Source organism: Fukomys damarensis, unplaced genomic scaffold (genome assembly GCF_012274545.1).
Source record: "Fukomys damarensis isolate Sample0158 unplaced genomic scaffold, DMR_v1.0_HiC HiC_scaffold_39, whole genome shotgun sequence".
NCBI classification, from domain to species: Eukaryota; Metazoa; Chordata; class Mammalia; order Rodentia; family Bathyergidae; genus Fukomys; species Fukomys damarensis.
Genome location: NW_022900951.1, coordinates 101,439,749 through 101,467,480, shown reverse-complemented (window position 1 = coordinate 101,467,480; position 27,732 = coordinate 101,439,749). Strand labels below are relative to the sequence as shown.

The 27,732-nt window shown below is 35.3% G+C and overlaps 1 protein-coding gene across 1 annotated transcript in view; it reads left to right on the top strand.

Moving 5' to 3' along the window:
* The window catches only part of Tenm1 (teneurin transmembrane protein 1), a 788,119-nt gene that overhangs the window by 214,805 nt on the left and 545,582 nt on the right, over positions 1–27,732 (top strand). Inside the window, exon 3 of the mRNA XM_010608026.2 lies at positions 16,419–16,698. Coding sequence (XP_010606328.1) covers positions 16,482–16,698 — 217 coding nt within the window. The 5' untranslated portion in view covers positions 16,419–16,481. The remainder of the gene's footprint in view (positions 1–16,418; positions 16,699–27,732) is intronic.

Here is a 27,732-nt window from a genome sequence, read left to right as displayed (position 1 = left end):
ATATATATATATATATTGCTTTCAAACTTTTTAAATTTTTGTATAAAACATGCATGATGTACACATATGTTTTTGTTAATTGTTATGTTAACACTGTGAGGTAGATATTGTTATTCTAATTTTATACATGAAGAAACATGAGTTTAAATAGATAGAGGAACTGGTAGTAAAAGCCAGCTCTCTCTCCAACCCAAATGCTTTCTACTGTATGTTGAGTCTCATTTTTCTGTCATAGAAATATTGAAGGACTGTCTTAGTTCCTTTGCTCTAGTTGATGAGACCAAATACCTGACCCCCAAATTTAAAGGGGGAAAGTTTATTTAGCTCACAGTTTGTAGAGGTTTCAGTCCATAATTGTCTGGCTCCAAGGCAGGATGGTATGGCAGAGGGGGCACTGCAGGCAAGAAAGAGTTTATGGCAGGCCAAAAGTAGCAAAAGCAACAAAGAACCTTAACAGAATCTTTCTGACCCTTTTGTCTTATCCAGACTACTTAGAGCGGGTTGCACTCACACCCTTAACCCTAATGCCCTTGAGCCAAGCATTGCACCATAAATCAATTCCAGTGTCATAAATTCTAGATCCAGGCATCTCTGAAAAAGCCCCATTTATGACTGCATGAGGCTTTGGGGGCACAGCTAGACACAAGCCATAACAAGGACTTATATTCCTCCTTTTAGCTAGTTAGATCTTGGTAATTAGAATGAACTCCAAGAGGCTAACTGCTCAGTAAGGAGTGTTGACATTTAAGACAAAATTTGTTAAATGAAAAGGATTGACCCTACTGGCCAGAAGACCAAGTCATTTAAATTGACAGCTATATTTCTGGGAATGACCTTTGTCTCACACAGTATAGCCCTCCACTTAAATAGGAGATTTTCTTTCTTTCTTTCTTTTTCTTTCTTTCTTTCTTTCTTTCTTTCTTTCTTTCTTTCTTTCTTTCTTTCTTTTTTGGGTACCAGGGATTGAACTCAGGACTTCACAACTGCGAGGCAGGCAGTGGAACCACTGAGCTAAATCCCTGGTCCGGAGGTCTTCTTTCTACGCTGGTATTTTCCCTAAGAATTTCTACTGAGCTGGTAGCCCAGGTTTTTGTAACATCAAAGTAAAAACAGTCTGCTCTTAAAAATCTATAGAGATATCTTCTTCAAGTTCACTTTGTTGCCCAGTACTCTCTCATCTTCCTTCCTTGATCTATAAGAGGTAGACTCACTTGGAAAGAATAGATCTTTTGGCATAAACTAGATTCTATTTGTTCATTTCTCAACTCCCAAGACAGAGCAAAATCTTTTTTGACAAAGGAGAATCTAGTTATTTTTGTCAAATACCTTCAGTATACTCAGTTGTTTCCTGTTTTAGCTTTTGTTTTCTTTTCTAGCAGTTATTTTCATTCTCTTAAATTAAAAACAAATATTATCTACTCAGGGGTAAGGCTAAATAAATCTTATTTGTATTTTCATGGATTGACAAGGAATCCACTTGACAACTTACAGTATTTAATCCACAGGGAATAATCTGGATTGTTTGTAACCACAAATGGCCTAAACATATTGCATTCAGTGCTCCACCAAGTCATGCCAAGTCTATGCTCTCATGGGTTTAGGCTTGAAAAGAAAGGGCTAGGAGGTTGTGCATTTCCTGGCATGAAGTATACCTCTTAGTAAAATGAAAGACACTTTGCAGACAAAAAGCTGGCATGAAGCATACCTTTGATTTCACCAGCAAACATACCATATGTTGCAAAATTCTACTGCTTCCTCCCGGTTATTTCATCTGACTGCCTCTTTCCTGCACATGGCTCTTGGGTACAGTTAAATAAAATGGATAGCATGTTTAATTGATGTAAATAAGTTGAATTCAATTGGACTTCAGTTAGTTCTTTGGTAAATGAATAGTATGCTGAGTGTGAGACTCTTCATGGAAAGCAACATGACGTAGTAAAAGGAGCATTGGACCAGGAGTAATGAAACCTGCTATGTGACCTTTGCCAAATATCTGAGCCTTTGCTTTTTCATCCAAATGTGAGAGTGATAATATCATCCTAATTTACTATTTCAAAGGCAACAGGTATATAAATTAGAATACTATTTAAAAACTCGCGTCTTTTAAATGAGAAACCCAGAGTAAAACTAAAGAGTAAAAGATTAGATCATAGGAACTAGGGAGATAGATTGTTCTTAAAGGAGAAGGGAACCGAGAGACAGAAGGATAGAGAAGGAAGGTAGAAGAGATGAAAGAAAAGAGTTGGGATGTGTAACATATATGTACCAACACCCCACAAAGAATGTAAACATTATATACTAATAAATTGTATAGAAAATTTAGTTTGACTCTTCCCACGAAGCTAGTATTAAAATCTGTCACGGTGAATTTCAGGTTTGATTTTTTTTCCTTTAACATTGTATGTTAGTATTTTCTTGCATAATAAAATCTTTCCAAAACTGTTCTAACTTTGTATTACCTGAAATTTTAGACACATATAAAGGTGAAGCACATGTTTGAAGGAACCCAACACAGCCATCGTGTAACTTCAGTGGTTTTTGTTCCATAGTCATTGTTACCTCACCAATTTGTTAGCTTACTTCTTCTCTTCTTGAATTTTTGAAATAAATCCAAGATATTGTATAATTTCCTCCACAAAATTTTTGTATATTGCTAGATATGAAAAGTCTTCTTTACCCTAACTACAAAGCCATATTTCACTTTGAAAAAGAACAGTACAATTTTATTATCAGAAATCTTCTATATTTCCTAATTTTCCTGACTGTTTCATAAGTATGTGTTCAGCTTTTTTCATTTTTCAAATTATAATCCAAATAGAGTCCAAACATTATAATTGGTTGATATGCCTCTTTCACACTTTTATTTTCCTTCCTCTTTTATTTTCTGCCTTGGAAACTTATTTGTAGAACAGCCTGTATTACTTTTTCCTATATATATGTTTTCAGTCTGGATTTTTCCATTTGCTTTCCCTCATTCCTTTATCTGAACCTAGTATTTCTTAGAAGTTTGATAATAGATCTAGAACATCTCTACCCAATATAAATACAGTGTAGGACACATATAATTTTAAAACTGCCAGAAACCAAATTGGAAAGCATATAAATAAAATTAATTTTAGTAATATATTTACTTGAATATATCTGATCTATTATATCAATATGTAATGAATATAAAAGTATTCATGAAGCATATTATTTTCTTTGTACTAGTTTTTTTAAACCCAAGCAAAAAACACTTACAAGGTCGCATTTCTAGGAAATGCTGCCAAGAAAATATCACTCATTTGGACAGAACTTCTGGCTATGGTCTATTAAAGTGATCTACAAGTGTACTTCCCAAAAAGTAACTATAAAACTCAAAAAATTGACAAAAACATCTCTTTGAGCACTTTGGAAATCAACCAAAAGTCTACAGTGATACAAGAAGCATTTATGTTTGAATAAACTCTTGGGCTTTTGGTAATAAAAATGAAAATCTATATTGTATTAGCGTATGGCTCATGCTCTCCACCTCCCAGCCTTAGATTAGTCCATGCTAAATTCTACCATTGTAGGACGGGCTTTAAAAATTGTAGCTGCTTTCCCTTCTTTCCTTTCCCCCACACCTCCAAGTTCCCCTTCCCCTTTGAACCTTCTCTTCCTATTTCAAATTCTCTGTTATACATTTTGGTCTTCATTTACACTTTCAGCAACACCCGCTTATGAACACGATCATAATGTATACCTAAAATTGATCAATAAAGTAAAAAAAAAAAAGAAAGAATTGTAGCTGCACTGCCACAGCTGCAGCTGGCTCACTTAAGATGGAGAAGTACGTGTCGTGCACACCTACTGGCATCGTTGGTAGAAGTGACAAGCTCAGAATTAGGCTAATGGAGAGATCTAACAGTTCAGCTAACATGAGGCTGTGATTGTGATTATGAAAAGCATATTTCTGGTTAAAGCTGTGCCAATATGCAGTGGACAATATGGGCCAAAGGGAGCCCAAGCCAGCCATATACCACTGGTCAATCCTCACACAATGAACAGAGGAGAGTAAAAGCTGGATTACTTTTATTAGCTCCTTTTCAGTCTAACTTTTAGCACAATTAAAAGTGTGGCTGTAGTAGTAAGCATTGAAATTCGCTTCCAACTTTTATACATGAAACTTGAGAGGGTTGATGATAAATGGCAGTTTTGCTAAACTAATGCTGGAGATGGGTGGCAATAGAGAGCTTTGATTAATACTTGCTACTTGTAAGCTATTGAATAAAGTGATATCTCTGGTTATATAATACCATATTTGAAACCTATTACTTTTCAAGATACTGTACTAAATTTGATACTACATTTCGGATAAGTATGTTAATGCTAAAATTGCTATGAAATTTACAAAACCCCAATGGCTTTCATTTTAAGAAAAATGAATTGAATATGATTGTTTTCTTGTGGAAATAAGCAGCTATTGTTCTTCTCTAAAGAGTAAAAAAGCTTTTATATATTGAATTACCTTCAATTTTCTTGAAGATTTTTGCCCCTATTAAGTGTTTAGATCATCTACATAATCCACCACATAGGATATTGAGAAAGTAATAAGAGAAAGATAATTTGAAATTACTTTAGGAGGTTGTTAGAGTTCCAAAAGAGATGGTATAATGGAGACAGATGTCATTGTAACTCAGAGATGTATTATTATTTTCAAATTACTGAGGGATAGAAAAGTGCTAGGTATTTACACAATTACAAAAATAGATTTCTTCCTCAATGAGATTCTGGGCTCTCATTTTGAGATGCACTAAGCTATTGCCATTTGTCTAATTGCATAGTATGTAATACTTAATGAGCCTTCAAAATCATAATATAAAGTCCCAGTCCTTAAAAACTGTGTCCAAACTTGTGTCCAAACTTGTTCAGAAGAACTGAGGTCAGGATTCCCTTAGCAGCAATAGAGAGTACAATATTAGAGTAAGTCTTCAGTATCCTAAAAGGAGGTTAGAGTTCCTTTGTGGAGTGAAGTGACACCACTGACATTTTTATTCACTAATTCTTCTGTCCACTTGTCTCACATGATTCACTATTGATGTCTGTTAAAATTCTTGAAGTTCTAACAAAAATCAAGACAAAAAATATAAGCAACAAGAAAATTCAAGAAGTTACAGAAAGAGATGTGAAGTAATCAATATTTAATTATAGAATTATGCCACTGTCATTTTTTCTCTTTCAAAATTGCCTTAAAAGCCTGAAAAAACATCATGAAGGTATTACAGCATCTGTTCTCACAAATGAGTAAAATCAGTGTTAGGAGGAAGAAACTTCATTCCTTCTATTGTAATATATTTAAATGCTAGTAAAATAATTAGCTTAAACACATACATATGAACCAACACAGTAAAAAGAATTTCATTTCAACATTTGAACATCTCCTCCTTGGCACAATAAAATACCTATTAATCATTATGCACTTCAAATATGTACTAATTAATAAAAGTTTTAAAAGAAGACTGTATACCACAAAAGCTGTGATTTTCTAGTTAAGATTATCCATATTGAGTACATGACATTCTCGTTCTATATTCTAAAAGATGATGGTTGCTTTATCCTTTTATTTCTTTTAATGTTATAGTGTATGCACATGACACCAAAAAACTGGCCAATTCCATGATAAAATCAAACTAATATATTGGTTTTAATGCTCATTCAAAAAAACAGTAAAAATGGCAAATAAATGACTGTTAAAGGAAATTTCAGTAAACTCTATAAAAAGTTAAATTTTTTGTCGTATAGCACCAATTCAGGTTAATATTTTAAAACTCACAAAATTTTCCAGTAAGAGATATATAAAGTCTGTAAATAACAGTTCACAAGAGAAGAAATAAAACTAGCAAACATGCAGAAAAATATTCAGCCTCACATATAATCAAAGAAATGGAGACTTAAAGAGGTCCAATTAATTTCCTTATTTAAATAAATATTTTAAATTGACATTCAAAATTGACAAGGGTACAATGAAAAGCAATTGTTCATAAATATCTCTAGTGGCAATTAATATTATTCTAATCCTCAAAGCCACAAAAATTGTTCAAAACTTTTAGCTCATTAATTCAAGTTCTTGTAATCTACCTTAAGGAAATAAAAATTACTGAACATGTTAATGATATCTTTATATGGCTTCAGTTATAATGCTCATAAGTGGAGATAGGAAATATAAATATCCAACAATAGGGGAAGGCATTTACAAATTATAGTATGTTCACTCTGCATAGCCACTAAAAATGATGGTTGTAGAAATTGTGTAGAAACATATATAAAAATCTCATGAAGTAAGCAACATGAACCAATTTGTGTGTATGCTATGACCAGAAGGAAATGCCCCAGAATGTCAGCAGTCACTCTAACAGGCTGGTAAGATTATGGGAAAGAGTTCTTAAATTTTGTGAAGAATCAATTTATTGTGTATCCCACCCCTACCTCCGCACAGAGCCGTTTGCTGCTTATTAAGTATTTCCTCCTAAAGAAAAATGAGGAAAGGCAAAAGCCAAATCAGTCAGAATTTTACTTTCCTTCTAGGAGCTACCTAGATCCAATGTTTTCTGAATAAATCTATCTGCATTAATGTAGAGGATTTTACTGGTGAAAAAATATTGTAATTTTCCAAAGAGTACTTTCCCCCTTTTCTAACTATTCCCTAAGCACTGTGGGGACTGATTTGCTTTATCTGCTAATCTATGAAGGCTTCCTCTCCTTAAGCAATGTTCAATGTATTTTTGTTCTGAAGTAGAGTAAAACTTTTTGGTGAAGGCTCCAACTTACAAGCAGCTACAGCGAGAAGGCCCATTCTCTCTTAGCTGAGGGCAAACTGAAACAGGTTTTTATTTTCAGAGGGAAATGGATATGATTAAGAATGAAACATGGAAAGAAAATAAAAGGAGTCAGACATGGGCAAGCCTGTAATCCCAACACTTGCACTCTGGAGGATGAGGTAGGACATCCCTGTGAGTTGGCAGCCTTCCTGGGCTACACAGTGAGTTCAAGGCCAGCCTGAACTACAGAGAGAAACCATGTCTTAAAAACAACACTAAACAATAGAAGAAGGAGGAGAAGGACGGGGAGAAGGAAAAGAAGAAGAAGAAAAGAATAGGAGAAGAAGAGGAAAGGGGGGAAGACAAGGAAGAAGAGTAGCAGGAGGAAACGGAGGAGGGGGTTAAAAGGATAGTGGAAGTCAGGTTATCCCTGGTGCATACAGACATACACAGATCCATGGATTCAAAAACACTCTTTTAGTTCAACCACTCTATAGTAAACGTATATAGGAGAGTTGGAGAGAAGAAGAAAAGGGATGGCAAATAAAGTAAACAAAGCTTTGAATATGCCCACCAATGTTTTTGACAAATCAGTCTAAACTTCTCAGTATCAGAATAAGAAGAGATCTCTGAGATCTCTTTATTATAGATTTACAGCTCTGAGAGAAGGGAGGTTATTTACCTATGGTTGCTCTAATAAATGTTCTTTTGAAAGACAGTGCACAATAGTGGTTAAGAATGTGGCTTTTGGAGACAGGCTGTAGAAATTAAAATGTCAGCTCTGCAGCGTACTACCTGTGTGACCTTGCCAAGTCACTTAGCTGCTCTGCCCTATGGTTTTATCAATAAAATTAGGATTAAAAATGGTAACTACCATATAGGGTGCTATAAGAATTAAAGGAGTCAATATATGAAAAGCACCATGACAGTGCCTGCAACCTGCTGACTACTATGTGGGTTAGCTACTGCTGTGCTGATATTCTCTTCAGCAGGAAAATTTTGTCTTTCTTTTTTTTTTTAATTGAATTTATTGGTACATTCTAGGTAGACAGTACAGTTACATTCATTGTTGGGATCTTGTACCTCTGCATGACAGGTCTTGATTCTCATTTTTCCCCTTGTCCCTGCCCTCCCTTCACCCCCTCCTCTCCTTCCCACCTTCAAACACTTAAATTCTATTTTTACATTTTCTCATATTTTTTTCCTTTTCCCTTGTTCCCCTTTCCCTATCCTTCTCAATGTCCCTACTCCTTTGGTCCTTTTCTTCCTATTTCACGTTGCTAATTGTCCCATTAGGATCTTGAGTACTATTTTAGTTTTTCACACCAGGGAAACTATTCGGTATTTGCCTATGTGTGACTCTTTTATTTCACTTAGGAGTATATCCTCAAAATGTACGCATTTACCTATGAATGAATCTACTTTCTCATTTTTTATGGCTGAGTAGTATTCCATTTTATAGGAAAACCACATCTTCTTTATCCAGTTTCCAACTGATGGGCAGATGGGCTGTTTCCAAGTTTTAGCTATTACAAACTGCGCCACTATAAACATGGGTGCACATATATCACTGTGGTATGATTCTTTTAATTCTTTTGGAAAGATACCCAGCAGATGGATGGCTGGGTCAAATAGAACCTCTAATCCTAGTTCTTTGAGGTATCTCCATATTGATTTCCATAGTGGTTGCACCAGTCTGCACTCCCACCAACAATGGAGAAGGGTTCCTTTCTCCCCACAACCATGCCAACATTTGTTATTGTGTGATTTCTTGATATCAGCCATTCTTTGTGGGATGAGGTGAAATCTCAGTGTCATTTTCATCTTCATCTCTCGAATTGAAAGAGAAGCAATACTTCCCAGTTCATTCCTGGAAGCAAATATCACTCTGATTCCCAAACCTGGGAAAGATGTAACTAAAAAAGAGAACTACAGGCCAAACTCCTTAACAAATATAGATGCAAAAATCCTCAATAAGATATTAGCAAACAGGATACAAAGGATCATCAAGAAGATCATACATCCTGACCAAGTTGGATTTATTCCAGGGATGCAACAATGGTTCAACATACATAAATCAATAAATGTAATACACTATATTAACAAAGTCAAGGAAAAGAAACACATGATCCACTCGATAGATGCAGAAAAGCATTTGACAAAATTCCACACCCATTCATGATAAAAACTCTGCAAAAAATTGGAATAGATGGTCTATGTCTCAACTTAATAAAGGCTATCTATGAAAAACCAACAGCCAACATCATATTAAATGGCCAAAAACTGAAAACCTTCACCTTAAAATCAGGAACAAGACAATACCCACTATCACCACTCCTCTTATGCATAGTTCTGGAAACATTAGCCACAGCAATTAGACAAGAGAAAGAATTTAAAGCAATAAAGATAGGAAAGGAAGAAGTTAAACTGTCACTATTTGCTGACGATATGATACTCTACATTGAAGACCCCAAAACTCCACCAAAAGATTTCTTGACTGAATTGACACTTTTAGCACAGTAGCTGGATACAAGGTCAACACCCAAAAATCAATAGCCTTCTTGTACACAAATAACAGACTCACTGAGAAAGAAATCAGTGAAACAATTCCTTTCACAGTAGCACTCAAAAAAATGAAGTACCAGGGAATCAGTCTAACAAAAGAATCAAAAGACTTCTACACTGAAAACTACAGCACTCTGAAAAAAGAGATCGAGGAGGATATAAGAAAATGGAAAGTTCTCCCCTGCTCCTGGGTAGGAAGAATCAACATAGTGAAAATGGCCATACTACCAAAAAAGTGAAGAACTAGAAAAAAAAATCCAAAAATTCATTTGGAACCGTAAGAGACCTAGAATAGAAAAAGCCATCCTAGGCCACAGACACATGGGAGTGGGTATAACAATTCCCAATTTGAAACTATACTACAAAGCCACTGTGATAAAACCAGCATGGTACTGGCAAAGAAACAGACCTGAGGATCAGTGGAACAGATTGGAAGACACAAAAACAACTCCAGATGCACTCAGCTACCTCATCTTTGACAAAGGAGCTGACAGTCCCCACTGGAGGAAAGATAACTTCTTTAATAAATGTTGTTGGAAAAACTGGATCTCAACCTGGAAAAGATTAAAACTAGACCCTTATCTTTCACCATGTACTAAATTAAAATCCAAGTGGATTAAAGATCTAAATATAAAAACAGAAACACTAAACTTGCTGGAAGCTAAGTTAGGCAGAACTCTGGAAGACATTGGCATAGGAAAAGACTTCATGAACAAATCCTCAGTAGGAAGGGAACTAGCAGAAAGAATCAGCAACTGGGATCTCATCTTATTAAAACCTTTTGCACTGCAAAAGAAACCATCAACAGAACTAAGAGACAACCTACAATGTGGGAAAAGCTTTTTGCCAGCTGCTCCTCAGACAAGGGACTATTATCTAAAATATGTAAAGAACTCAAAACAACCACCCCCCCAAATATAGAGACCCAATTCTAAAATGTGCATCTGAAATGAACAGACATTTCTCAGACAAAGAAATAAAAGCAGCAAGTAAATATATGAAAACATGCTCCACATCACTGGTCATTCGAGGAAAATTTTGTCTTTCTAAGGCCATTGATTCCCATATACTATATTGTCTCCCTTTAGCCTTATGATGACCAAATAAATGAACATACATCTCTATTGGTGTCTTCTAAAATCAGGCAGAGTTATTCATTAGCCAGTAGAGAATCAAAGGCACAAAATTAGCAATGTATTCTGACATTTGAGTTTATACCATGTGAACTGTCTGAATGGATCTTACTGCAGTCGCAAAGATCATTGTCTACTTTTTCAATTTGTTTCATTACTGCATGTGCTGTGCATACTCATTTGCTTTGTTTTGTGAATTCTGTATTATTTAAACAATAGAGAAATTAAAATTATTTTGATGGAAACAGTATATGTATAGTACGTTTTTCTGTGAGTTGACAACATTATATCATGTTTCAAAATGTTTATTTGACATTGGACTTTCAGGATGGTGTGCTGGACACCGAATGAAAAAGTCATTTAAGCAATTATGAGCTTTCTTGTACCAAAGAGTCTGTGGGAAAACATATTTTCCACACTATTGTGCTTTGAATGTTATTAGATTTATTTATTTACTTATTTTTTGGTACCAGGGATTAAACTCAGGCCCTTGTGCTTGCAAAGCAGGCAGCAGAACCACTGAGCCAAATCCCCAGCCCTGAATGCTATTATATTTAAAATGTTAATCTTTTCTTAATTTGTTTTACTTTTTATTTTCAAAAAATAAACTATTTCCTAGTGAGTTTACACATTGCTTCTTGATGCTTTGATGCATATCACAGTTACGTACCCTCAAATTACTATGCACACTGAGTTGTGTGAAACTCTACCTCATGTGCCAAAAGAAATCTGGAATATTTCCCTAGTCACCTATGTCTGCTGACATAAATTTTAAGACAAAATGTTGTAGTGGATGAGTTGGAGAACTTTTACCCATTTTTTGGTTTAAAGGAAGATTGCTTCCGAGGATACTCAGTAACCTTGAACAGGTGTGACATTCCTAGATGATTTGTGAATGCAAAAAGCTCCAATTAGGACTTTGAACATAGCTCATAATGGCTATATGAATCACCCTCCCCTGCAGTGTACATGTTGCAAATAAACATACCAAGGGAAAAGAGAAGACCCAGATTTTCATACATAAAAATAAGAGCAATTTTGACATGATAAAACATTGTTATTAAATATAACATTACATGTTCATAATAGCTTTTAATTTTTATATTTAACTTGTTAGGCTTGCCTCATGTTGAGATGAATGTAGATTTGTACTGCACTGAGGTTGGCAGAGCATTGCTCTGGCCATTCTGAACATTACTGTGATCATAATCCTGATTACTGTGAATCTACGTCTTGAAAGAGAAAATAAAGAGTTGGAAAATGTAATTAGAAGATAGAATACTATTAATATATGTAACAGAAAACATTTTGGAGTTCTTTTTAGTTATAAAGTCTTTCATTGATTTTTTTTTATTGCCAGTGGCCTTATGTGAAAACGGCTTTCAACCCTCAACTTAATAAACTCTCGTTCTTCAATGAGCAACGAATGGTGCATGTTTGTTAAAATGAAGTTAGATGAATTATACTGAAGTCTGATTTTCTGGATCAAAGTCAAATTTTAATGCATCCCTTGAATTCTGTTGGCACAGTTTTCAATTTACATGATTTAGGCAAAGTCAAGACCTAAACTTCAGAGAAACACCCACCTTCTGAAAAACATGCCAAACATGCATGGGAATCTAAAAAGGAATGTCTTTTTGTTTAATAACATAGGTGCTCAATGGAATTTCAGTGGTTGCCGTCACAGAGTTGGCAGTGAACAAATAAGCTAAATCAAGTACAGCCTTTTCCCAAAGCGTTCCCTTTTCGTGCTGAACCACTATTTTATTTATAAAAAAAAATCATCTCATTCACCTTTTACTAGATTTATTCCTTGATTTAATTAGGCTGTGAGTTTCTTGGAGAAAGAATTATGGTTTATTAATTCCCTTATGATCTCTAGACGTTCTTCAGAGTGATAATTGTTTATCCATTTATTCAAAACATATTGAACAAGTGTCTACTGCCTGCCAGCTACTGTGCTTATTTGGAGGTACCTAGCAATGCATAGAACATATAGTTCTTACCACCATGGAGCTTACATTTAGTGGAGAAAGATAGATGACAGGAGACAAATAAGTAAACTACATAGTGTGTCATTCAGTGATAAATTCTTGAAAAGACAGGAAGGAGGATGAGCAGCACCACTTTTGGTAGTTTTTCAGTGGGATCTTGTAAAGTCCCTGAGGCAAGAACATGCCTGGTCTTTTCAAGAATGGTGAGGTTACAGGGCAGAATGCTGGTAGTTGGTCAGCAGACTGAGAAAATTTAAGTAGAAAAGTAGAAGCTGGGCACAGCCAAATTGAAGGCCAGCTGTCTTGGGGTCTCTTAAGGACAACTTCATGAACAAAACCCAAACTGCATGGGAAATAGTGCAAAGAATCAACAACTACATCTCATCTTATTAAAAAGTTTGTTTTACACTGGAAAAGAAATCGCCAACAGAGTGAAGAAACAACCCACAGAGTGGGAAAATTTTTTACCAGTAGGCCCTTAGATAAAAGACTAATATCTAGAATATACAAAGAATTGAAAAAAATCAGACCTCCCCAAAAATTTAAAGACCCAACCCAAAAATGGGCATCTGAAATTAATAGACCCTTCTCAGATGGAGAAGTAGAAATGGCACACAGATATATGAAAAAATGTTCAACATCACTGGTCATTCAAGAGATGTAAATTTAAACAAAGTTGAGATTCCACCTCACCCCAGGAAGAATGGGTGCTATCAAGAAATCAACCAATAACAAATGTTGTTGGGGCTGTGGGGAAGAAGAACCCTTCTCCACTGTTGGTTGGAGTGCAGCCTGGTACAACCATTGTGGAAATCAGGCTGGAGATTCCTCAAAATATTAGGATTAGAGGTCCCATTTGACCCAGCTATGCCCCTGCTGGGTATCTTCCCAAAAGAATTAAAAGTATCATACCACAGTGATATATTCACACCCATATTTATAGTAACACAGTATGTAATAGATAAACCTTAGAAACAACCCAAATGACAATCAACCGATGAATGAATAAAAAAGATGTTTTTTTTTATACAATGAAGTACTACTCAGCCATAAAGCAAGATAAACTTGACACATTTCTAGGTGAAAGGTTGCAACTTGAGACTATACCCTTAAGTGAAATAAATCGAACACATATGTGTAAATATCACATTGTCTCTCTAGTATGAGAAACTGAAAGGGTAAATTGGGACCAGAACGCATAATAGATAATATGAAATAAGGACAAATTGTTCAAAGGAAACGGGGAACTGTGAAAGGGGGAGGAGGGAAAAGGAAGGTAAAAGGAAAAAAATCAATAAAAGAAGGAAAAAATGGAAGCAAAGCTTTTTGTAAATAAAGGGGGATTGAAAGGAGGGAAGGGGAATGAAAGAAAAAGGAATCAAGCTATATCATGTACAGGTACAAACTTCCTTGGATGAATGTTACCCATTATGTATATTTATACCAATAAAATTAATTTAAAAATAAGAAAAATGGCAAGATTAGTATACCTATAGTGCATGAGCTAGGGAGAAACGTCAGGATGTGTTTTCAGTGGTTAGAGAAGGGCCCTTATAGATCATTGTTAAGTATTTAGCTTTTATGTTAAGGAAATAGGACATCATCTCTGCTTATGAGAAAGGGAGATCAGTGAATGACATGTATTTTAAAACTTTCATTCTGGCTGCAGGCTGAAGAATGTGCTATCAGGAACAATGGTACATGCAGTATATCAAGTAGGAAAATGTCATAATAATCCATTTGGGAAAGTATAGTTTAAAGCAATGTAGTAGTGAGAAACTGGAGAGATGCTTCTGGGTTCTGGATTCATTTCAAAGGTAGCTCTAATACGAATTACTGATGCATTGTATGTGGTATGTGAAATCCAGGAGTCAAAGATGATTTCATCTTCTTTGGCCTGGGCAAGCAGAGCACAGGGGTTATTTACTGAGAGAGAAGACTGTAAAAGGAGTGAGACTGGGAAGGGTAGAAACCATGAGCTCAGTTTTGAACGCACCAATTTTGAGGTACCTTTTAGATAACTAAATGAAGACACTGAGTAAGCAGGTGAATGTTCAAGCCTATGGCTCATAGTGGAGACACGATGCAGAAGTTGTCAGTGTATAGACAGTGTATAAAGCCATGAGATGGCATTAGATAAGAAGGTTGTTGAATTATTAACATGTGTTCATTTACAATATTGAATCTGCCTTCTCTCTAAGCATAGTCATATCTGATGTTAAACCAAATAAGCTAGGTATCTCCACATTTTATGAGATTTACAAGACTAATAGTTAAATAGTTTTTGCTATGTGTATGCCTAGCATAATGCTAAGTAGTGTAAGAAATATAAGAATGTATAAGATGCAAAATCTTGATTTCAAGAATCTTAAGGTTTCATTATGGAAATAAGACCTCAATTTATAAAATACTATTCACACTATGAAGCAGAATGTACCACTTAATATATATAAGCCAATACGTAAAACTTTACTGAGTGATTTCTATGTTCTGTGTGCTTGCCATAAAAGCAATAGGAATTTCAAAGAATGAGATACTGTGTATGATAGAGTAGAGTGTCTAGATATCTATGGGTTTCTTTAAAAATACGTTTGGTGGAGAGTAGAGAAAAAATAAAGAAGTCAATTTCACTGTTAAAGAGAATCACAGTTACTTGGTTTTAGACTAGGATTTTTAATATTTTACAAAAGGACCCGATTGCCAAATCATTGCAGTGGATGGAAAAGGTGATGAGAAAATCACTTTAAAAAGGAAAATACGAGAAGGATTGAAAGGTATAATAGATAATATAAAATAGGAAGAAAAGGGGCACAGGGGAAGGGGAAGTAGGAGGGGTAGGGGAAAGGAAAGAAGGGAATGGAATCAACATGAAAAATGAAAAAATGGAAACAAATTCTTTGTAAATAGAGAGGGGTGGAGGGGTTGAAGGGAGGGCAAGGGAATGGGGAAAAATAAGAACCAAGATAGATTATGTAAAGGTACACATTTCCATGCTGAATGTTATTATATTATATAGCTAAAATGTACCAATAAAATAAAAAAAAATTAAAGAAGGAAAATAAGAGTATTTTGACAGGGCTTTTAACTTTTACAGAGGATTTTAACATGTCAGATGGCACTTGATCTTCTCAAACTTTTCTGTGCTAAGTAGGGCAGCTAAAGCCTCTACTGGCCCTGAGAACTTTAGCAGCTCCTAGCTCAGCATTCTTTGGGGAAAGGGTTTTGTTTTTTCAGTGATTTATCATGAAGTTTCGTATAGCTATGAATTAGATTTAGATCCTGCTGTTCCTATACTGGTATAGTAACCAGAAGTGTTGTTTACATCCGCTCAGTACTATGAAGAACCAAAATTTACAACTACCGAACTCATTAAAAATGCTCTGCAGGCCTGAGGCTCAAAAGCCACAATATGAACTCAAAGAGCTCTGTTCCCCTAAAGGACACTTTATTTCATGAGCCCCTGTCTTAAATGGAATATTAAACCAGAGGCAAGCATGTGTTCTTTCTGAATGCGTTCTCTCACCAGTTCTCATTTCAAGTGTGGATTGTGCTGGGTTAATATATATACTCCTGGCCACTTTCAAATCCAATAATGCTTTTTAATCTAATCACTGATTTTAATGTTAAAAAAACACACACACAATAAAGCAATATTGTTCTTTATTTGCATTCTGACGCAAATATTCTGAAGACCGTGTTTTACTTTGAGTATTTTCTGATGCTACAACCTCCAGTCTAAGCCCAAGTGTTTGACAATGTATGCATATAACACAGGGTGTTATTATTGCCTCCGGCTAGCTTCATGTCATCTAGTTTGTCTTTTGCTTCACTCCTTTGATAACATTATCAGGACCAATTGTGAATCTGCCAGATGACTTTCCTTGCAAAAGGACAAATCTAAGAAGGCTTGTGTTTTTTTTTTTTTTGCTTTTCTCTCTCTCTCACAGGACTGCTTGCATTAAAAGACTTCCTCATCCTTTTTTCATGAAACTGATCTTGCTGAATAAGAGATGGAGCAAACAGACTGCAAACCCTACCAGCCTCTGTCAAAAGTCAAGCATGAAATGGATCTAGCATACACCAGCTCTTCTGATGAGAGTGAGGATGGAAGAAAACCAAGACAGTCATACAATTCAAGGGAAACTCTGCATGAGTATAACCAAGAGCTGAGAATGAATTACAATAGCCAGAGTAGAAAGAGGAAAGAACTAGAGACATCTACGCAAGGTATGTTTTTATTGTATTTTTATAAATGGTATAATTTCTCATTAGGGAATACTTAAGTGCATAAACCTCTGTTTCAACAACAAATTTGCTGATGTTAACTGGTTAATAATTTGCACAGCTTGCATATGCTCAGTGAATTTGTTTCATATGCTAACCCAGCTAAGGTTGAAGGTTACACATGCTTTTTATGGATTATGTATGAATTTCGATGCAACAATCCTCTTAGCAGAGCATTCAAAATTTGTCTAATCCTACAAATAGCAATTTATATAGACTGAAGGATAAATCATTTATGGTAAGATGAAAAGTAAACAACTAAGTGCTTTTCAAGTCATTGCCTATATAGGACAAAAGTCTCACATAACTTTTTGGTTGCTGAAAAAGCTACCTATCAAAGGTCCAGAAAAATCTGTCATCACAATATGGAGTTTTTTTGCAGCATGGATCGAAGGGAAATACTTTTCTGGTGTCCTTTATTTACCACAGCCATATTTTGGATTATATTCTTTGTGCAGCCTTGGCTTTGCAATTATGGATTGACAGGACAGTTTCTAAGAAAGAAAAAAAAGACAAATAAAAACATGATTTCCTTTTTTAAATTGACAGATGAACAGCGTTAGACACTATTTTAACTTCATAGGAAAATAGATATTGATACTGACATGCATTGTTTATTATGAATAAGTCATGCTAAGATGTTTAAATTTAGGTTTTATTCAATCAGTGGTTCTCAAAGTGTGGACCCTCCCATAGCAGTATCAGCATAACCTGGGAACTTCTTAAAGATGCAAATTCTCGGGCCCTAGCCCAGACCTATTGAGTCAGAAATCCTGAGGGTGGGACACAACAATCTAAGGTTTAACAAGACTTCCAGGGTATTCTAATGCCTGTTCAAGTTTGAATGCCATACCATTTCTGTATCATTTCTATACTCAGATGCCTTCAAGAACCACGTCTTTAGGTGACTTCCAAATATTTCCTTTGATCCAAACCTCTTTGCTTTACTTTTGCCCTTAGTTTTTAGTCACCTGATGAACATATCCAAATGAATGACACACTGAACACTTTAAATCAATATTTCTAAGATGGAAACAATCATCTTAACAACCTCTTTCCATGGCCAGACATCTGTCAATGATGCCCCCATTCTCCCAGTCAAGCACACGTACATTCTGTATCTCATGAGTTGCCTCAGCCAGCAGAATTGCTATATCTACACCTCTCGAATCTACCTTCCCTCCATTCTCATCATGATTGCTGTCATTATATCTCACCCAGGCAATTTTGCGTTTCCTGACTGGGCTGCCCGTATCTCACTCCATCCCTCTTTAATCTCCTTAATATACTATTACCCTTTTCTTGGCAAAGGCAGAATTTTGTGTTTGTGGTACTAGAGATTGAAGTCAAGGCGTAAGGCATGCTGGGCCAATGCTGTACCAATGAGCTACATTTATAGCCACAAATTCTTTCTTGGAATGTCCTGTCCTGCTACCTCCCTTTATGCATTACCCAACCATTTTCCAAGGCCTAATTTACAATTGTCTTTGCCAGTGAAGCTGTGTTGCACTATTACCCCCTTTACCATCACTACCCCATAGTGATGGTGATCACTTCCTCCATGAACTAGGAGGAAATTTTATTTGTACTCATTTTTACCTATTATGGCTGTATATACTCTATTATACACTCAATGAATATAAAATCAATTTCCTTCACTCTCATTCTTTCTTGCTTGCTTTCTTTCTTTCTCTCTTTCTTTCTTTCATCTGTCTTTCCTTGCCTCTCGGTACTAGGGTTTGAACTCATGGTCTTAAAACAGAGCTATATTCCCAGATATTTCCGATTTCTAATTTGAAATATTAAGGTAGGATCTCTGTTTTGCTATGTTAAGTTGCCAGGTTGTCCAATCTGGTCTTAAACTTGCAATCCTCTTGCCTTAGCCTCTAGTGCTAGACTTACAGGCATGTCCTCTCAAGTCTGGCTGTGGGTTTTTGTGTGTATGGGAGAGGTTAGATTGATCTCTGTTTTTGTATAAAGCTTGCAGATAGTATATGCTTTATTACTACTTTATTTAAGGAAATAGGTGCTATAAGTGGAATATAAGTACTTATCAAATATTGATAACTGCTTTAAATATTGCCATATTGAATTATGACAAAAGAAAATTACTGTATTCTAATTAGTGACATAATTTTCATTTAGAAAAATCTTAAAGTAATCCAAAAATTTTAAATATACTGACACACTTTAAATACATGTTAAATGCTTCTGATATTAACTATATTATTTGCTTTCATCTTTCAACATAATTGGTAAATGTGTTATATCTTGTTCTCCCAGTTATTCATTTTAATTTTCTTATTTTTTCCGCTAAAGATATTGAACATTTATTCTACAATAATTTTCTTCCATCTACCTGACAAGTGGTAAATGTTATCCTATGGGAATCCTATGGGAATTCTGGGCTCTGTTTTACCTTAAGAAGTGTGTAGCTCCCATGAAAAAATTTATCTGTAGATTTTTCTTTAGAGAAGATGAAATCATAATTGTAAGTTGTGGGTAGTATAATGTAGAGTGGTTGACCTAATACTCTGTGAGTTTACTATCCTGATGACAGTTCTAAAAGTATAAACAATTTTCTTGCAATTCTTATAAAGATTTAGACACAGATTTTTCCCTGTGCAGTAAATCAAAAGAATTTGAAGTGAGTGGTGTTTGTCTTCTATGATGCTATTGTAATTTACTTTCAAGAAACTATTTTTAAGCAATAAGCTTGTATTTAGTATTTAATACATGTCAGATCTTGAGTTCTATGCTGATGAGGAAAATTACTGCTTGTAGGAAGCTCTTATATGAAGGAGAAAATCAATATTCAGGCAAATTATTGCAATAAAACATAGTAAGTGTTTTTGTAACAGTTTCCACAATTTGTTACCCACAGTAAATGGAGATTCAAAAATATTTAGAAGGAAACTCTAGAAATAAACATGTGTTTTGAATGGCATGCTATTCTGAGTAGCACAATCTCACACCATCTTTCTCTGTTTTACACAAAGCATGAATCACCCCTTTATCCAGTGTTTTCACATGCTATATGCTACCTACACTGTAGTCAGGTTTTAGGCATCTACCATGGGGTTCTTGGAATTCATTGCCTGTGGAAAACAGGAAATTTCTCTACTGTTAAATTGCTGTGGAAGTGCACAAGATAAAATATGTAACTTCTTGAGTGGACCCACTTTCCATACAAAGGCTATAGTTGATCTAGGTCTCAAAATTTGAATAAGCATTTACCAGGAAGGTATTCCAACAGGGTAGATTGTCAGGTGGAAACATAAAAGTTATGAAAAAGATCTAGAATAGAGTAGCACTTACTATATTTAGAAAAACTCTGTTGAAAGCTAGATCATGAAGTTTTTGTATGCCAAATTTGGGCATCTTTTTTAAATTTCAAAATATAATTGTTGGAGAATTGTATCATGCATTATAGTTTTTAGCATAAGAGTACAGAAGAATTGTAAACATGTATCTCACAAAGTAGAAAATTGTTTGCAGTTAGAAATAACTGGATGCCCAGAGAAAATCTATGAGACTACTGATTTAGACCAAAGATATGACTGGCAATGGGAGGGGATTTAACTATAGCTAAGGAAGTAAAGAGACATCAAGAGATAATAGTGTGGCCAAACTAATACTACTTGGAAATTGATTGCTGGTTGAGGTAATGGAGGTAACAGAGTGAAGGAGGACTCTAAAGATTCGAGTTTGGCAAACTGGGAAGACCATGATCCATTCATTAAGAGAAGGAACAGTTAGGAGTACATTTGGAAGGGAAGAAGTTGGGTTTCTTTCTGGACAGGTTAAATTTAAGATGCTGGTGTTTCATCCAGATGAATCTTCTATCAGGCATTTCAAAATGGATGTCTAGGGCTCACGAAAGATCTGGGCTGTGGATATAAACTGATTTGAGCTTGGCATTCTACTAAAGATGGCTAGGAATGACTGAGATTACTGACAAAACGTATGTAGTGTGAGACTACAAAAGATCAAGGACAAAAACCCAAATCCATTATCCATGAACTGACATAAACACATATTAAACCTATTTATACATTTAGCCAGCAACATCTTTCAGTGCACTGACTTATATAAACTAAAGTATACAGGATCTGAAAATTGAGAAACTCAGTATCTTATCAGACAGCTTTTCCCTAATCTGTATAGACATCTAGAAGGGAAAATATATACCCTTTTGGGGAAGAAATGAATTATACTATGTTAGGCAAAACAGTGAGTCCAATATGTTGTTTTATGTTGTGTATTGCTATCTATAAGTTAGAGAAAACACTAACTTTAAGAAATACGTGGCAGTGATTGTATCTTGCATGCACTCAACTAAATCTAGGCCTGGTTCATTCTTAGTTTTTATTTTTTAATTTAACAGTAAATTGTATATATTTCTCATGTACAATATGGTGCTTTAAAGTGCATATGCATTTTATGTTTTCAGATAATCATTGTGATTTAGGTTAAGAAGGAAGAATGCTAAATTATTGTTGACTAAGGGCCTACTAATCTGCTACGTAAAATTCTGGATGTCTTTCTGCAAAATTGACTTAATCATTCCCTTTGTCAGCCACATCTCTATCAACATGAATGCTGAATTTTACCTTCTCTCTTCTAGAACTCTGCTAGATGTGGCGCTTCACATTTGTTCTATAAACACTTTGTGGGGTGTGAAGTGTTATCCTCAATTTCAGGTGAGGTAACAGATTTACAAAAACTTGCCAGAGATCCCAAGGCTAAACTCTAAGATCTGGGATTAGAAATCGTGTATGTGTCTCCATTGTTCCATGTTCATATACTACACCACCTTGCTTACCTACATCAGGAAGTTCTGATAGGGTAAAAATATTTAAGAACTCCAAAAAATGTTAATTTCTGTTCATTTCCTTCCACAATAATCACACCTGCCTCCTTATGTTCCAGGGGCCAAGAATTTACAAGGAGATTAAAAGCTTTTCTGTTTTGATTATCATTAGAATAGGGTGAATAACACCCTATATAATTTTTAAGTATTTCTGGGTCTGTTTATGCATTTTTCAGGAAAGTTAACTTTTCATCTAACTCTGGGCTACTTTTGAGGAAGTAGTTGAGCAAATACATGAGAGCGTGTTCATATTCTTGCCTTCATTTGCCAAGAAAGCAGCTCCCTTTACACCCACGCACATGCGGAGTGCTGAATTCTAAAGCTGATTTTTTTATCTTCCAAAAGCTTTTGAATGAGAAGACAGACACCAGTCTAATATTACTTGCAATTCTTTACTAACAGGATGAATGAGCTCTAGGTAGACTTGTTTTATATAATTTTTGGCAAGTTGAATAGCAATGTTAGATTTCTTGGAGGCACTCAGACTAGGAGTTGTTCCTGTAACCTCATTTCCAAAGGGTGCACACATTTACTGAGAAATTTGTATAAAACTCACGAAAGTATAAATATACGAATATAAAAGCCACAGATAATAATTTAGCTACGAGTGCTCACCTATAATTTTAGATAGATAAAATAATTTTAATGTAACTATTTTATTATAATTATTCATTAAAATCACCCGTGCATAAAAAGGCGCTGTGATGATAACATGCTATAGCTCACAGAAGATCATGGGTTCCTAACAGGATACAGCTGACACAAAAATTTCATTTCCCTCTTCTTATCTTGATCTTTTGTGTGTGTGTGTGTGTGTGTGTTTTCTTTTAATACTATTTTTTTGTTTGGTTGGTTGTTTTCCTCTTTACAATTACTGTATAACCTAAACCGGTGTCTCACATTATCGCCATCTGGTGGAGAAATATAAAACTGCCAATTTGTGTTTGTATTTGGAAGCACTTTGTCACCCATTCAAATAGCATCCATCCATCCATTTGTTAATTTTTTCATTTATGCATCAATATTTATTTAGTGTCAGCTAGGTTTCAGGTACTGTGCGAGGTGGATGAAGTTCACTTTGGAATAAGTGCACCCCTACGACTATTATCTTTCCCCTCCTTGCCCCATCTTAATGGGCCACTTCATCTCCCAACAGAAGCTGTTTAAATGATGTAGCCACTTGTGAATTCAAGGAGTAGACAGAAGCCTAAATTTGAAAATCAAATTTCTCTATCCTTATTTCAAGCATTTATCTGTGTCTTAAACCATTATTTGCTGATGTCTGGATGGTTTGGATAAGCGTTCCTACAAAAATCTTGAAAGAATTCTCAATCTCAGAATCTGTATTTATGTGATAGGGATCACAGATGGCAGGTATAATATAATGTAGCAAGACATATAAATGGAAATTTCTACAGCCTTTGATCATCTGTAATGAATTTTCTACTGTGAGCATGTTATGCTTATACTTGTCCCAAGTTTCCAGTATAAAAATCTATATCTGCCCTGAAAGAATTTTGATTATAGGAGAAAAATAGCCAAATTCTTTAGTAATGATTCCCATTGAGTCAGGTCTTTCAACCAATAATATTCGTTCATAAAAACTTAGTCAGTAAAACTTATTTGGATAGCATTTAAAACAGGAGTGGAATGTTTATGATATTTCTGCAACTTTTCCCTTTACCTGTCCTAAGACAGGCATCCCTAATTAATCATGTTATTCTTGCCCATTGAGCCTAGCCGGATCCTTGCATCCTTTTCAATACAACCTTTCACGAAAGTGTTTTCAATCAATTATGGTTGGTAAAAGATGAAACCTATTTCCAGTAAATGGTCTGCCTGCATGTGCCAAATTCTATGAAGGCACATACATGAATAAGAAGCAGTCTTACCCTTGAAAGAATTCAAAGTAAAGTTGGAAAAGCAAATATACATCAGCAACAGTGATACAATTAATTGGTGTCATAGTAGTGCTATGTTTAAAGGTACATACGTGGGAGGCTAAAAGCTAGAACCATACACTCTGCTTAGAGAATGATGACAACAATTATGAGAAAAATAGCTAACATTTATTAATCATCAGGCATTGAGCAGGGGACTTTAGAGGCATTGTATTTTTCTGTCTTCTCAACAATGCCATGAAGTTGGGATCATTATTATGCCCATTTCACAAGTTAAAAGTAATAAAGTAAGCTACAGAGATATGGTATTATATGATCAACTGGAATTGGGATCGTAGAAGTTTCATATTAATATGCACTGCTATGAGTATTATGTACCAGTAGCTCTAAATTCAGATTTCAAGTTGAGGGAAACATTGTCACTGTGTGTATGCATCTGTGTGTGTATATGTTTGGAGTCATCTAATAAAATGTCTATATGGCCCAAAGTGATCTACAGACTCTGTGAAATCATCATCAAAATTCTACTGTAATTTTCACAGAAATGTAACTAATTGGTTTTTGAAGTTGTAGGAGTAGGATATATCATCCCGTGACAATATGTACAGTCAGAAATAGAGCTAAATGCTGGGGATGTAACGCAGCAGTGCTGCTGCCTGCCTGGCAAGTCCTGAGTTCAATCCCTGGTACTGAAAAAAAAAAAAAGAATTAGAGCAAAGTATATATATGATGCTGAGAACACCTGGATTTAAAACAGCTGATAGAAAAAAATAAGTGGTCTTGAAATGTCAGAGGAAGCCCAAAATGAAAGAGTCTATAGGAGATTTTCAAGCAAGGAAAAGTGACTAATATTTTTAAATGCTTCAGAATGAACAACTAGGATGCAAATTGAAAAGACGCAGTAAAACAGGCAGCTTAGCAGATCACTGCTGACTTTCAATCAGTTTGTCCATTTTCAGTGAATATTAAAATCACCTGGAAAGTTTACAAATTCCAGCACCATGACTGCTTCTAAAACCAATTATATAAAAATTTCCACGAGTGGGACCCCAAGCATTTAGATAAACCTCCTCAAGGAATTCTAATATGTAACTGAGACAGATCCACTGCTGTAAAATAAGCAGTTTCAGTAATGTTGGAGAAATGCACCAAATCAGAAGAATTTGAAACGTAAATGCAAGTGCTTATTATTACTAGACAAGGGCACTACTGAAGACTGTGTCGCGACCTCAGGTGGAAGGAAATATTTTGAAAGTGGGACATTTACTACCTTCTCTGAGACAGAAAGTACATTCCAAAATAGGGTGGCAAATTAATAATGTCTTGATGTTCTCCTTTTTCTTGGATGAAGCAGAGGCAAGGTTATCTGCTAAACATGTAGACTGAGTCAAGACTGTCAGATGGAATAGTGAGAGTGGTTTTAGACTGAAAAGAGGGAGTTCCACATGTATATGTGGAGCCTAGGTGAGGCTAGACTGGAGAAGGAGATATGAGAGCATTAATAACAAAAAAAATTGCTTGTCATCTGTTTTTGGTCCTCTGCTAGTGAGTTTGTATATCCACTAGTTTTTCTTTACTCCTTATTGGAACTTTACATTGGAGGAAATAGAATCATGGCCCCAATTTTAAATTTATTATTTATTTTCTGAGATATTGAATTAAGACTATGTTCAAATAAATTTACATTTATAGCTCTTTTTTATGTACAGTTTGAGTACATATCATATTTGTGTATGATAAGCATGGATCTATGACCAAATCCTTTACTCTTTCCCCTAGACTCTTAGCCACCTCTCTAGTAGATAATGTGTACACTATGCATAGTCTTTGAATAGACATTCCCACTTGGAAAAATGTTTTCCAAACAGTAGTGAGTGCCAAACTGAAGTTGCAAATCCTATATGCTTGGGGTGCTTTTCTGTGTCACCAGTTGAAGGGTAGATGTAGTGATACATACTTTCAGTGTTACATTTTTCTCTTAATGAATCACTTCTATGTTGTGACCAGTGATCTTTCCAAAATACAAACTGGATCATGACATTCATTAGAATACCTTCCAAGGTCTCTCCTCGTGCATACAGTAATAGTCCTTCAGAGTGTGGGGGCAGGCGTTACTAAACACTTTAAGAATGTAGTCAATGTTCTGGGTCTCTTTAGCAAAGAAAATGCACATACACAGTGTTGGCTATGCATTTCATCAGATTCGGGAAGCCCGTGAAGGCATGCTATATCCGTGGGCCATGTGACGAGATTCCTTGTGAATGAAATTTCATTCCACATAGTGAATATAACATAGATCTTTCAATTTTTAGCACTGATAGGAGAAGCCAAAGGACTATGGGGTTGTGAAGCTACCAAGTAATGTGAACTCTGCCTCCAGTTTTACCATTGCATTATGCCATCTTCGTATTACACTATCATCATCAACTAGGAAGTTTCACCCAGTGCAAAACTAAGATGGTATGGAGCTTGTTTCTAACAGTGGAAATGGTATTGCCTTATGAAAACATTTATATCTACAAATGATATTTTCATGTTATCCTGATAATTGCAAAAATATATAGTGGGTGGCTATGTTTGCAACCCAGTTTTTGAGTAGGGAAGGTATCCAGATAAGTAGAAAAATACAAAAGTGTTATTTACAGTGGTACCCTGAAAAACTTCCCTTTCCCTTTGTACCAATCAGTCAGGAGTACAGGTAGCTAAATGAAACCCATCCCCTCCTAGATACCAATATATTTGCAATTGGTAAGAGTCACCAAGTAGGACTCAATTTAATTGAATGAATTTTCTATTTGGATCCTTAAGCTAAGTTTATGAAATGATGTATAATAACAGCTAATTGTAGACATATTACAAAATTGTGTTTTTACCTCAGACCATCAAGTCTCTCACTGATGGACATTCTTTTTTAGTATAATTTTTATTTTTTTCACTATTTTCTTGCTTATGCACATTAATGGGCTTCATTTTGGCAAATTAATACATACACATAACATACTTCTGCAGCAAGGAAGAGTTAGGTTAGTTTCTCAATTCTTTCACCTTGATGCATCTGAAGCAACATAGCTTTTTGCTCTTACTGAAAGGAACTCTTATCTCTGCAGTATTACTGAGCCCGCTTTGCTTAGTGTTGTGTTCAACCTTTTAATACTTCTTCCTGAATCTGTATTAAAAACTACAACATTACATGAGGAATGAATCTAGTAGTCTCTTCTTAAATAACTTTAATGAGTGGAATTCTATATTACTTTTGAAGAGCCTGGTTCTGTGGCTAAATGTCTCATAGATGACTACCCCCTAGGAAGTGAAACAACTATCTGTTTTGGAGTACATAATTTGTTTGCTCCATTTGATTTGCTTCAGCTGCAAGACTGGATCAAAGGGAATTTTTGTCTCTGGAATTGTGAAGGGGGATTCATAACACTTTGGGGCCCATGTATTATATAGTATACACAAAAACAAAGAGACAAGGTTAAATCAGATAATTTGAATGACAAGCACAATCGATAACATGGGTGAAGCACAGAGGCAATAGAATGATGCAAAAGGAAATTGGTAAAATATAGAAGGAAGCAATTGCTAAACCTAAAAAGTGAAGTGAAAATACAGAGCTTTGGTTCAATAGACAATAAGGAACGTCTGCAGCATCTTGAAGGATTTTAGTTCGTTGGGTTGATTAAGATTACATGTTTATGATATGTGGATTCTTTTTCATTACAATGATTTGAGGAAGATTTAAAATTGGCCTTTCAAACTGTAGCATGGTATGTGACCAGTAAAAAGTAGTTTTACATATCTGCAAAGGTATAACTATGAGGTATGCCAGCATTTCCTATCAGGGAATCATCTTGTCAGAAAACTGTTATTGTGCTTTCTTGGTCATCTGTGAGGAAGAACTGGCACCTATACAAATAAGTTTTATTTATTTTCCGCACTTTCCTTTCTCATTATAATTCTGAAAGGGTCTAGAGGTGACAGAAGATAAGTCTTGAATTCCCTGGTACCTTGGAAATATTCTAATTTGAAGCCTTTATACCAAAACTGAGATTTCTGCTGTCCCACCATACAGACTGAATCATAGGCCATGCTATTTTGGTACCAATCATTCCTGTAACACATGAAATACTTGCTGTTTTCTTTTGTATTGGTACATTTTAGATATGCATAATGATCACATTCATCACAGGGAATTTGTACCTG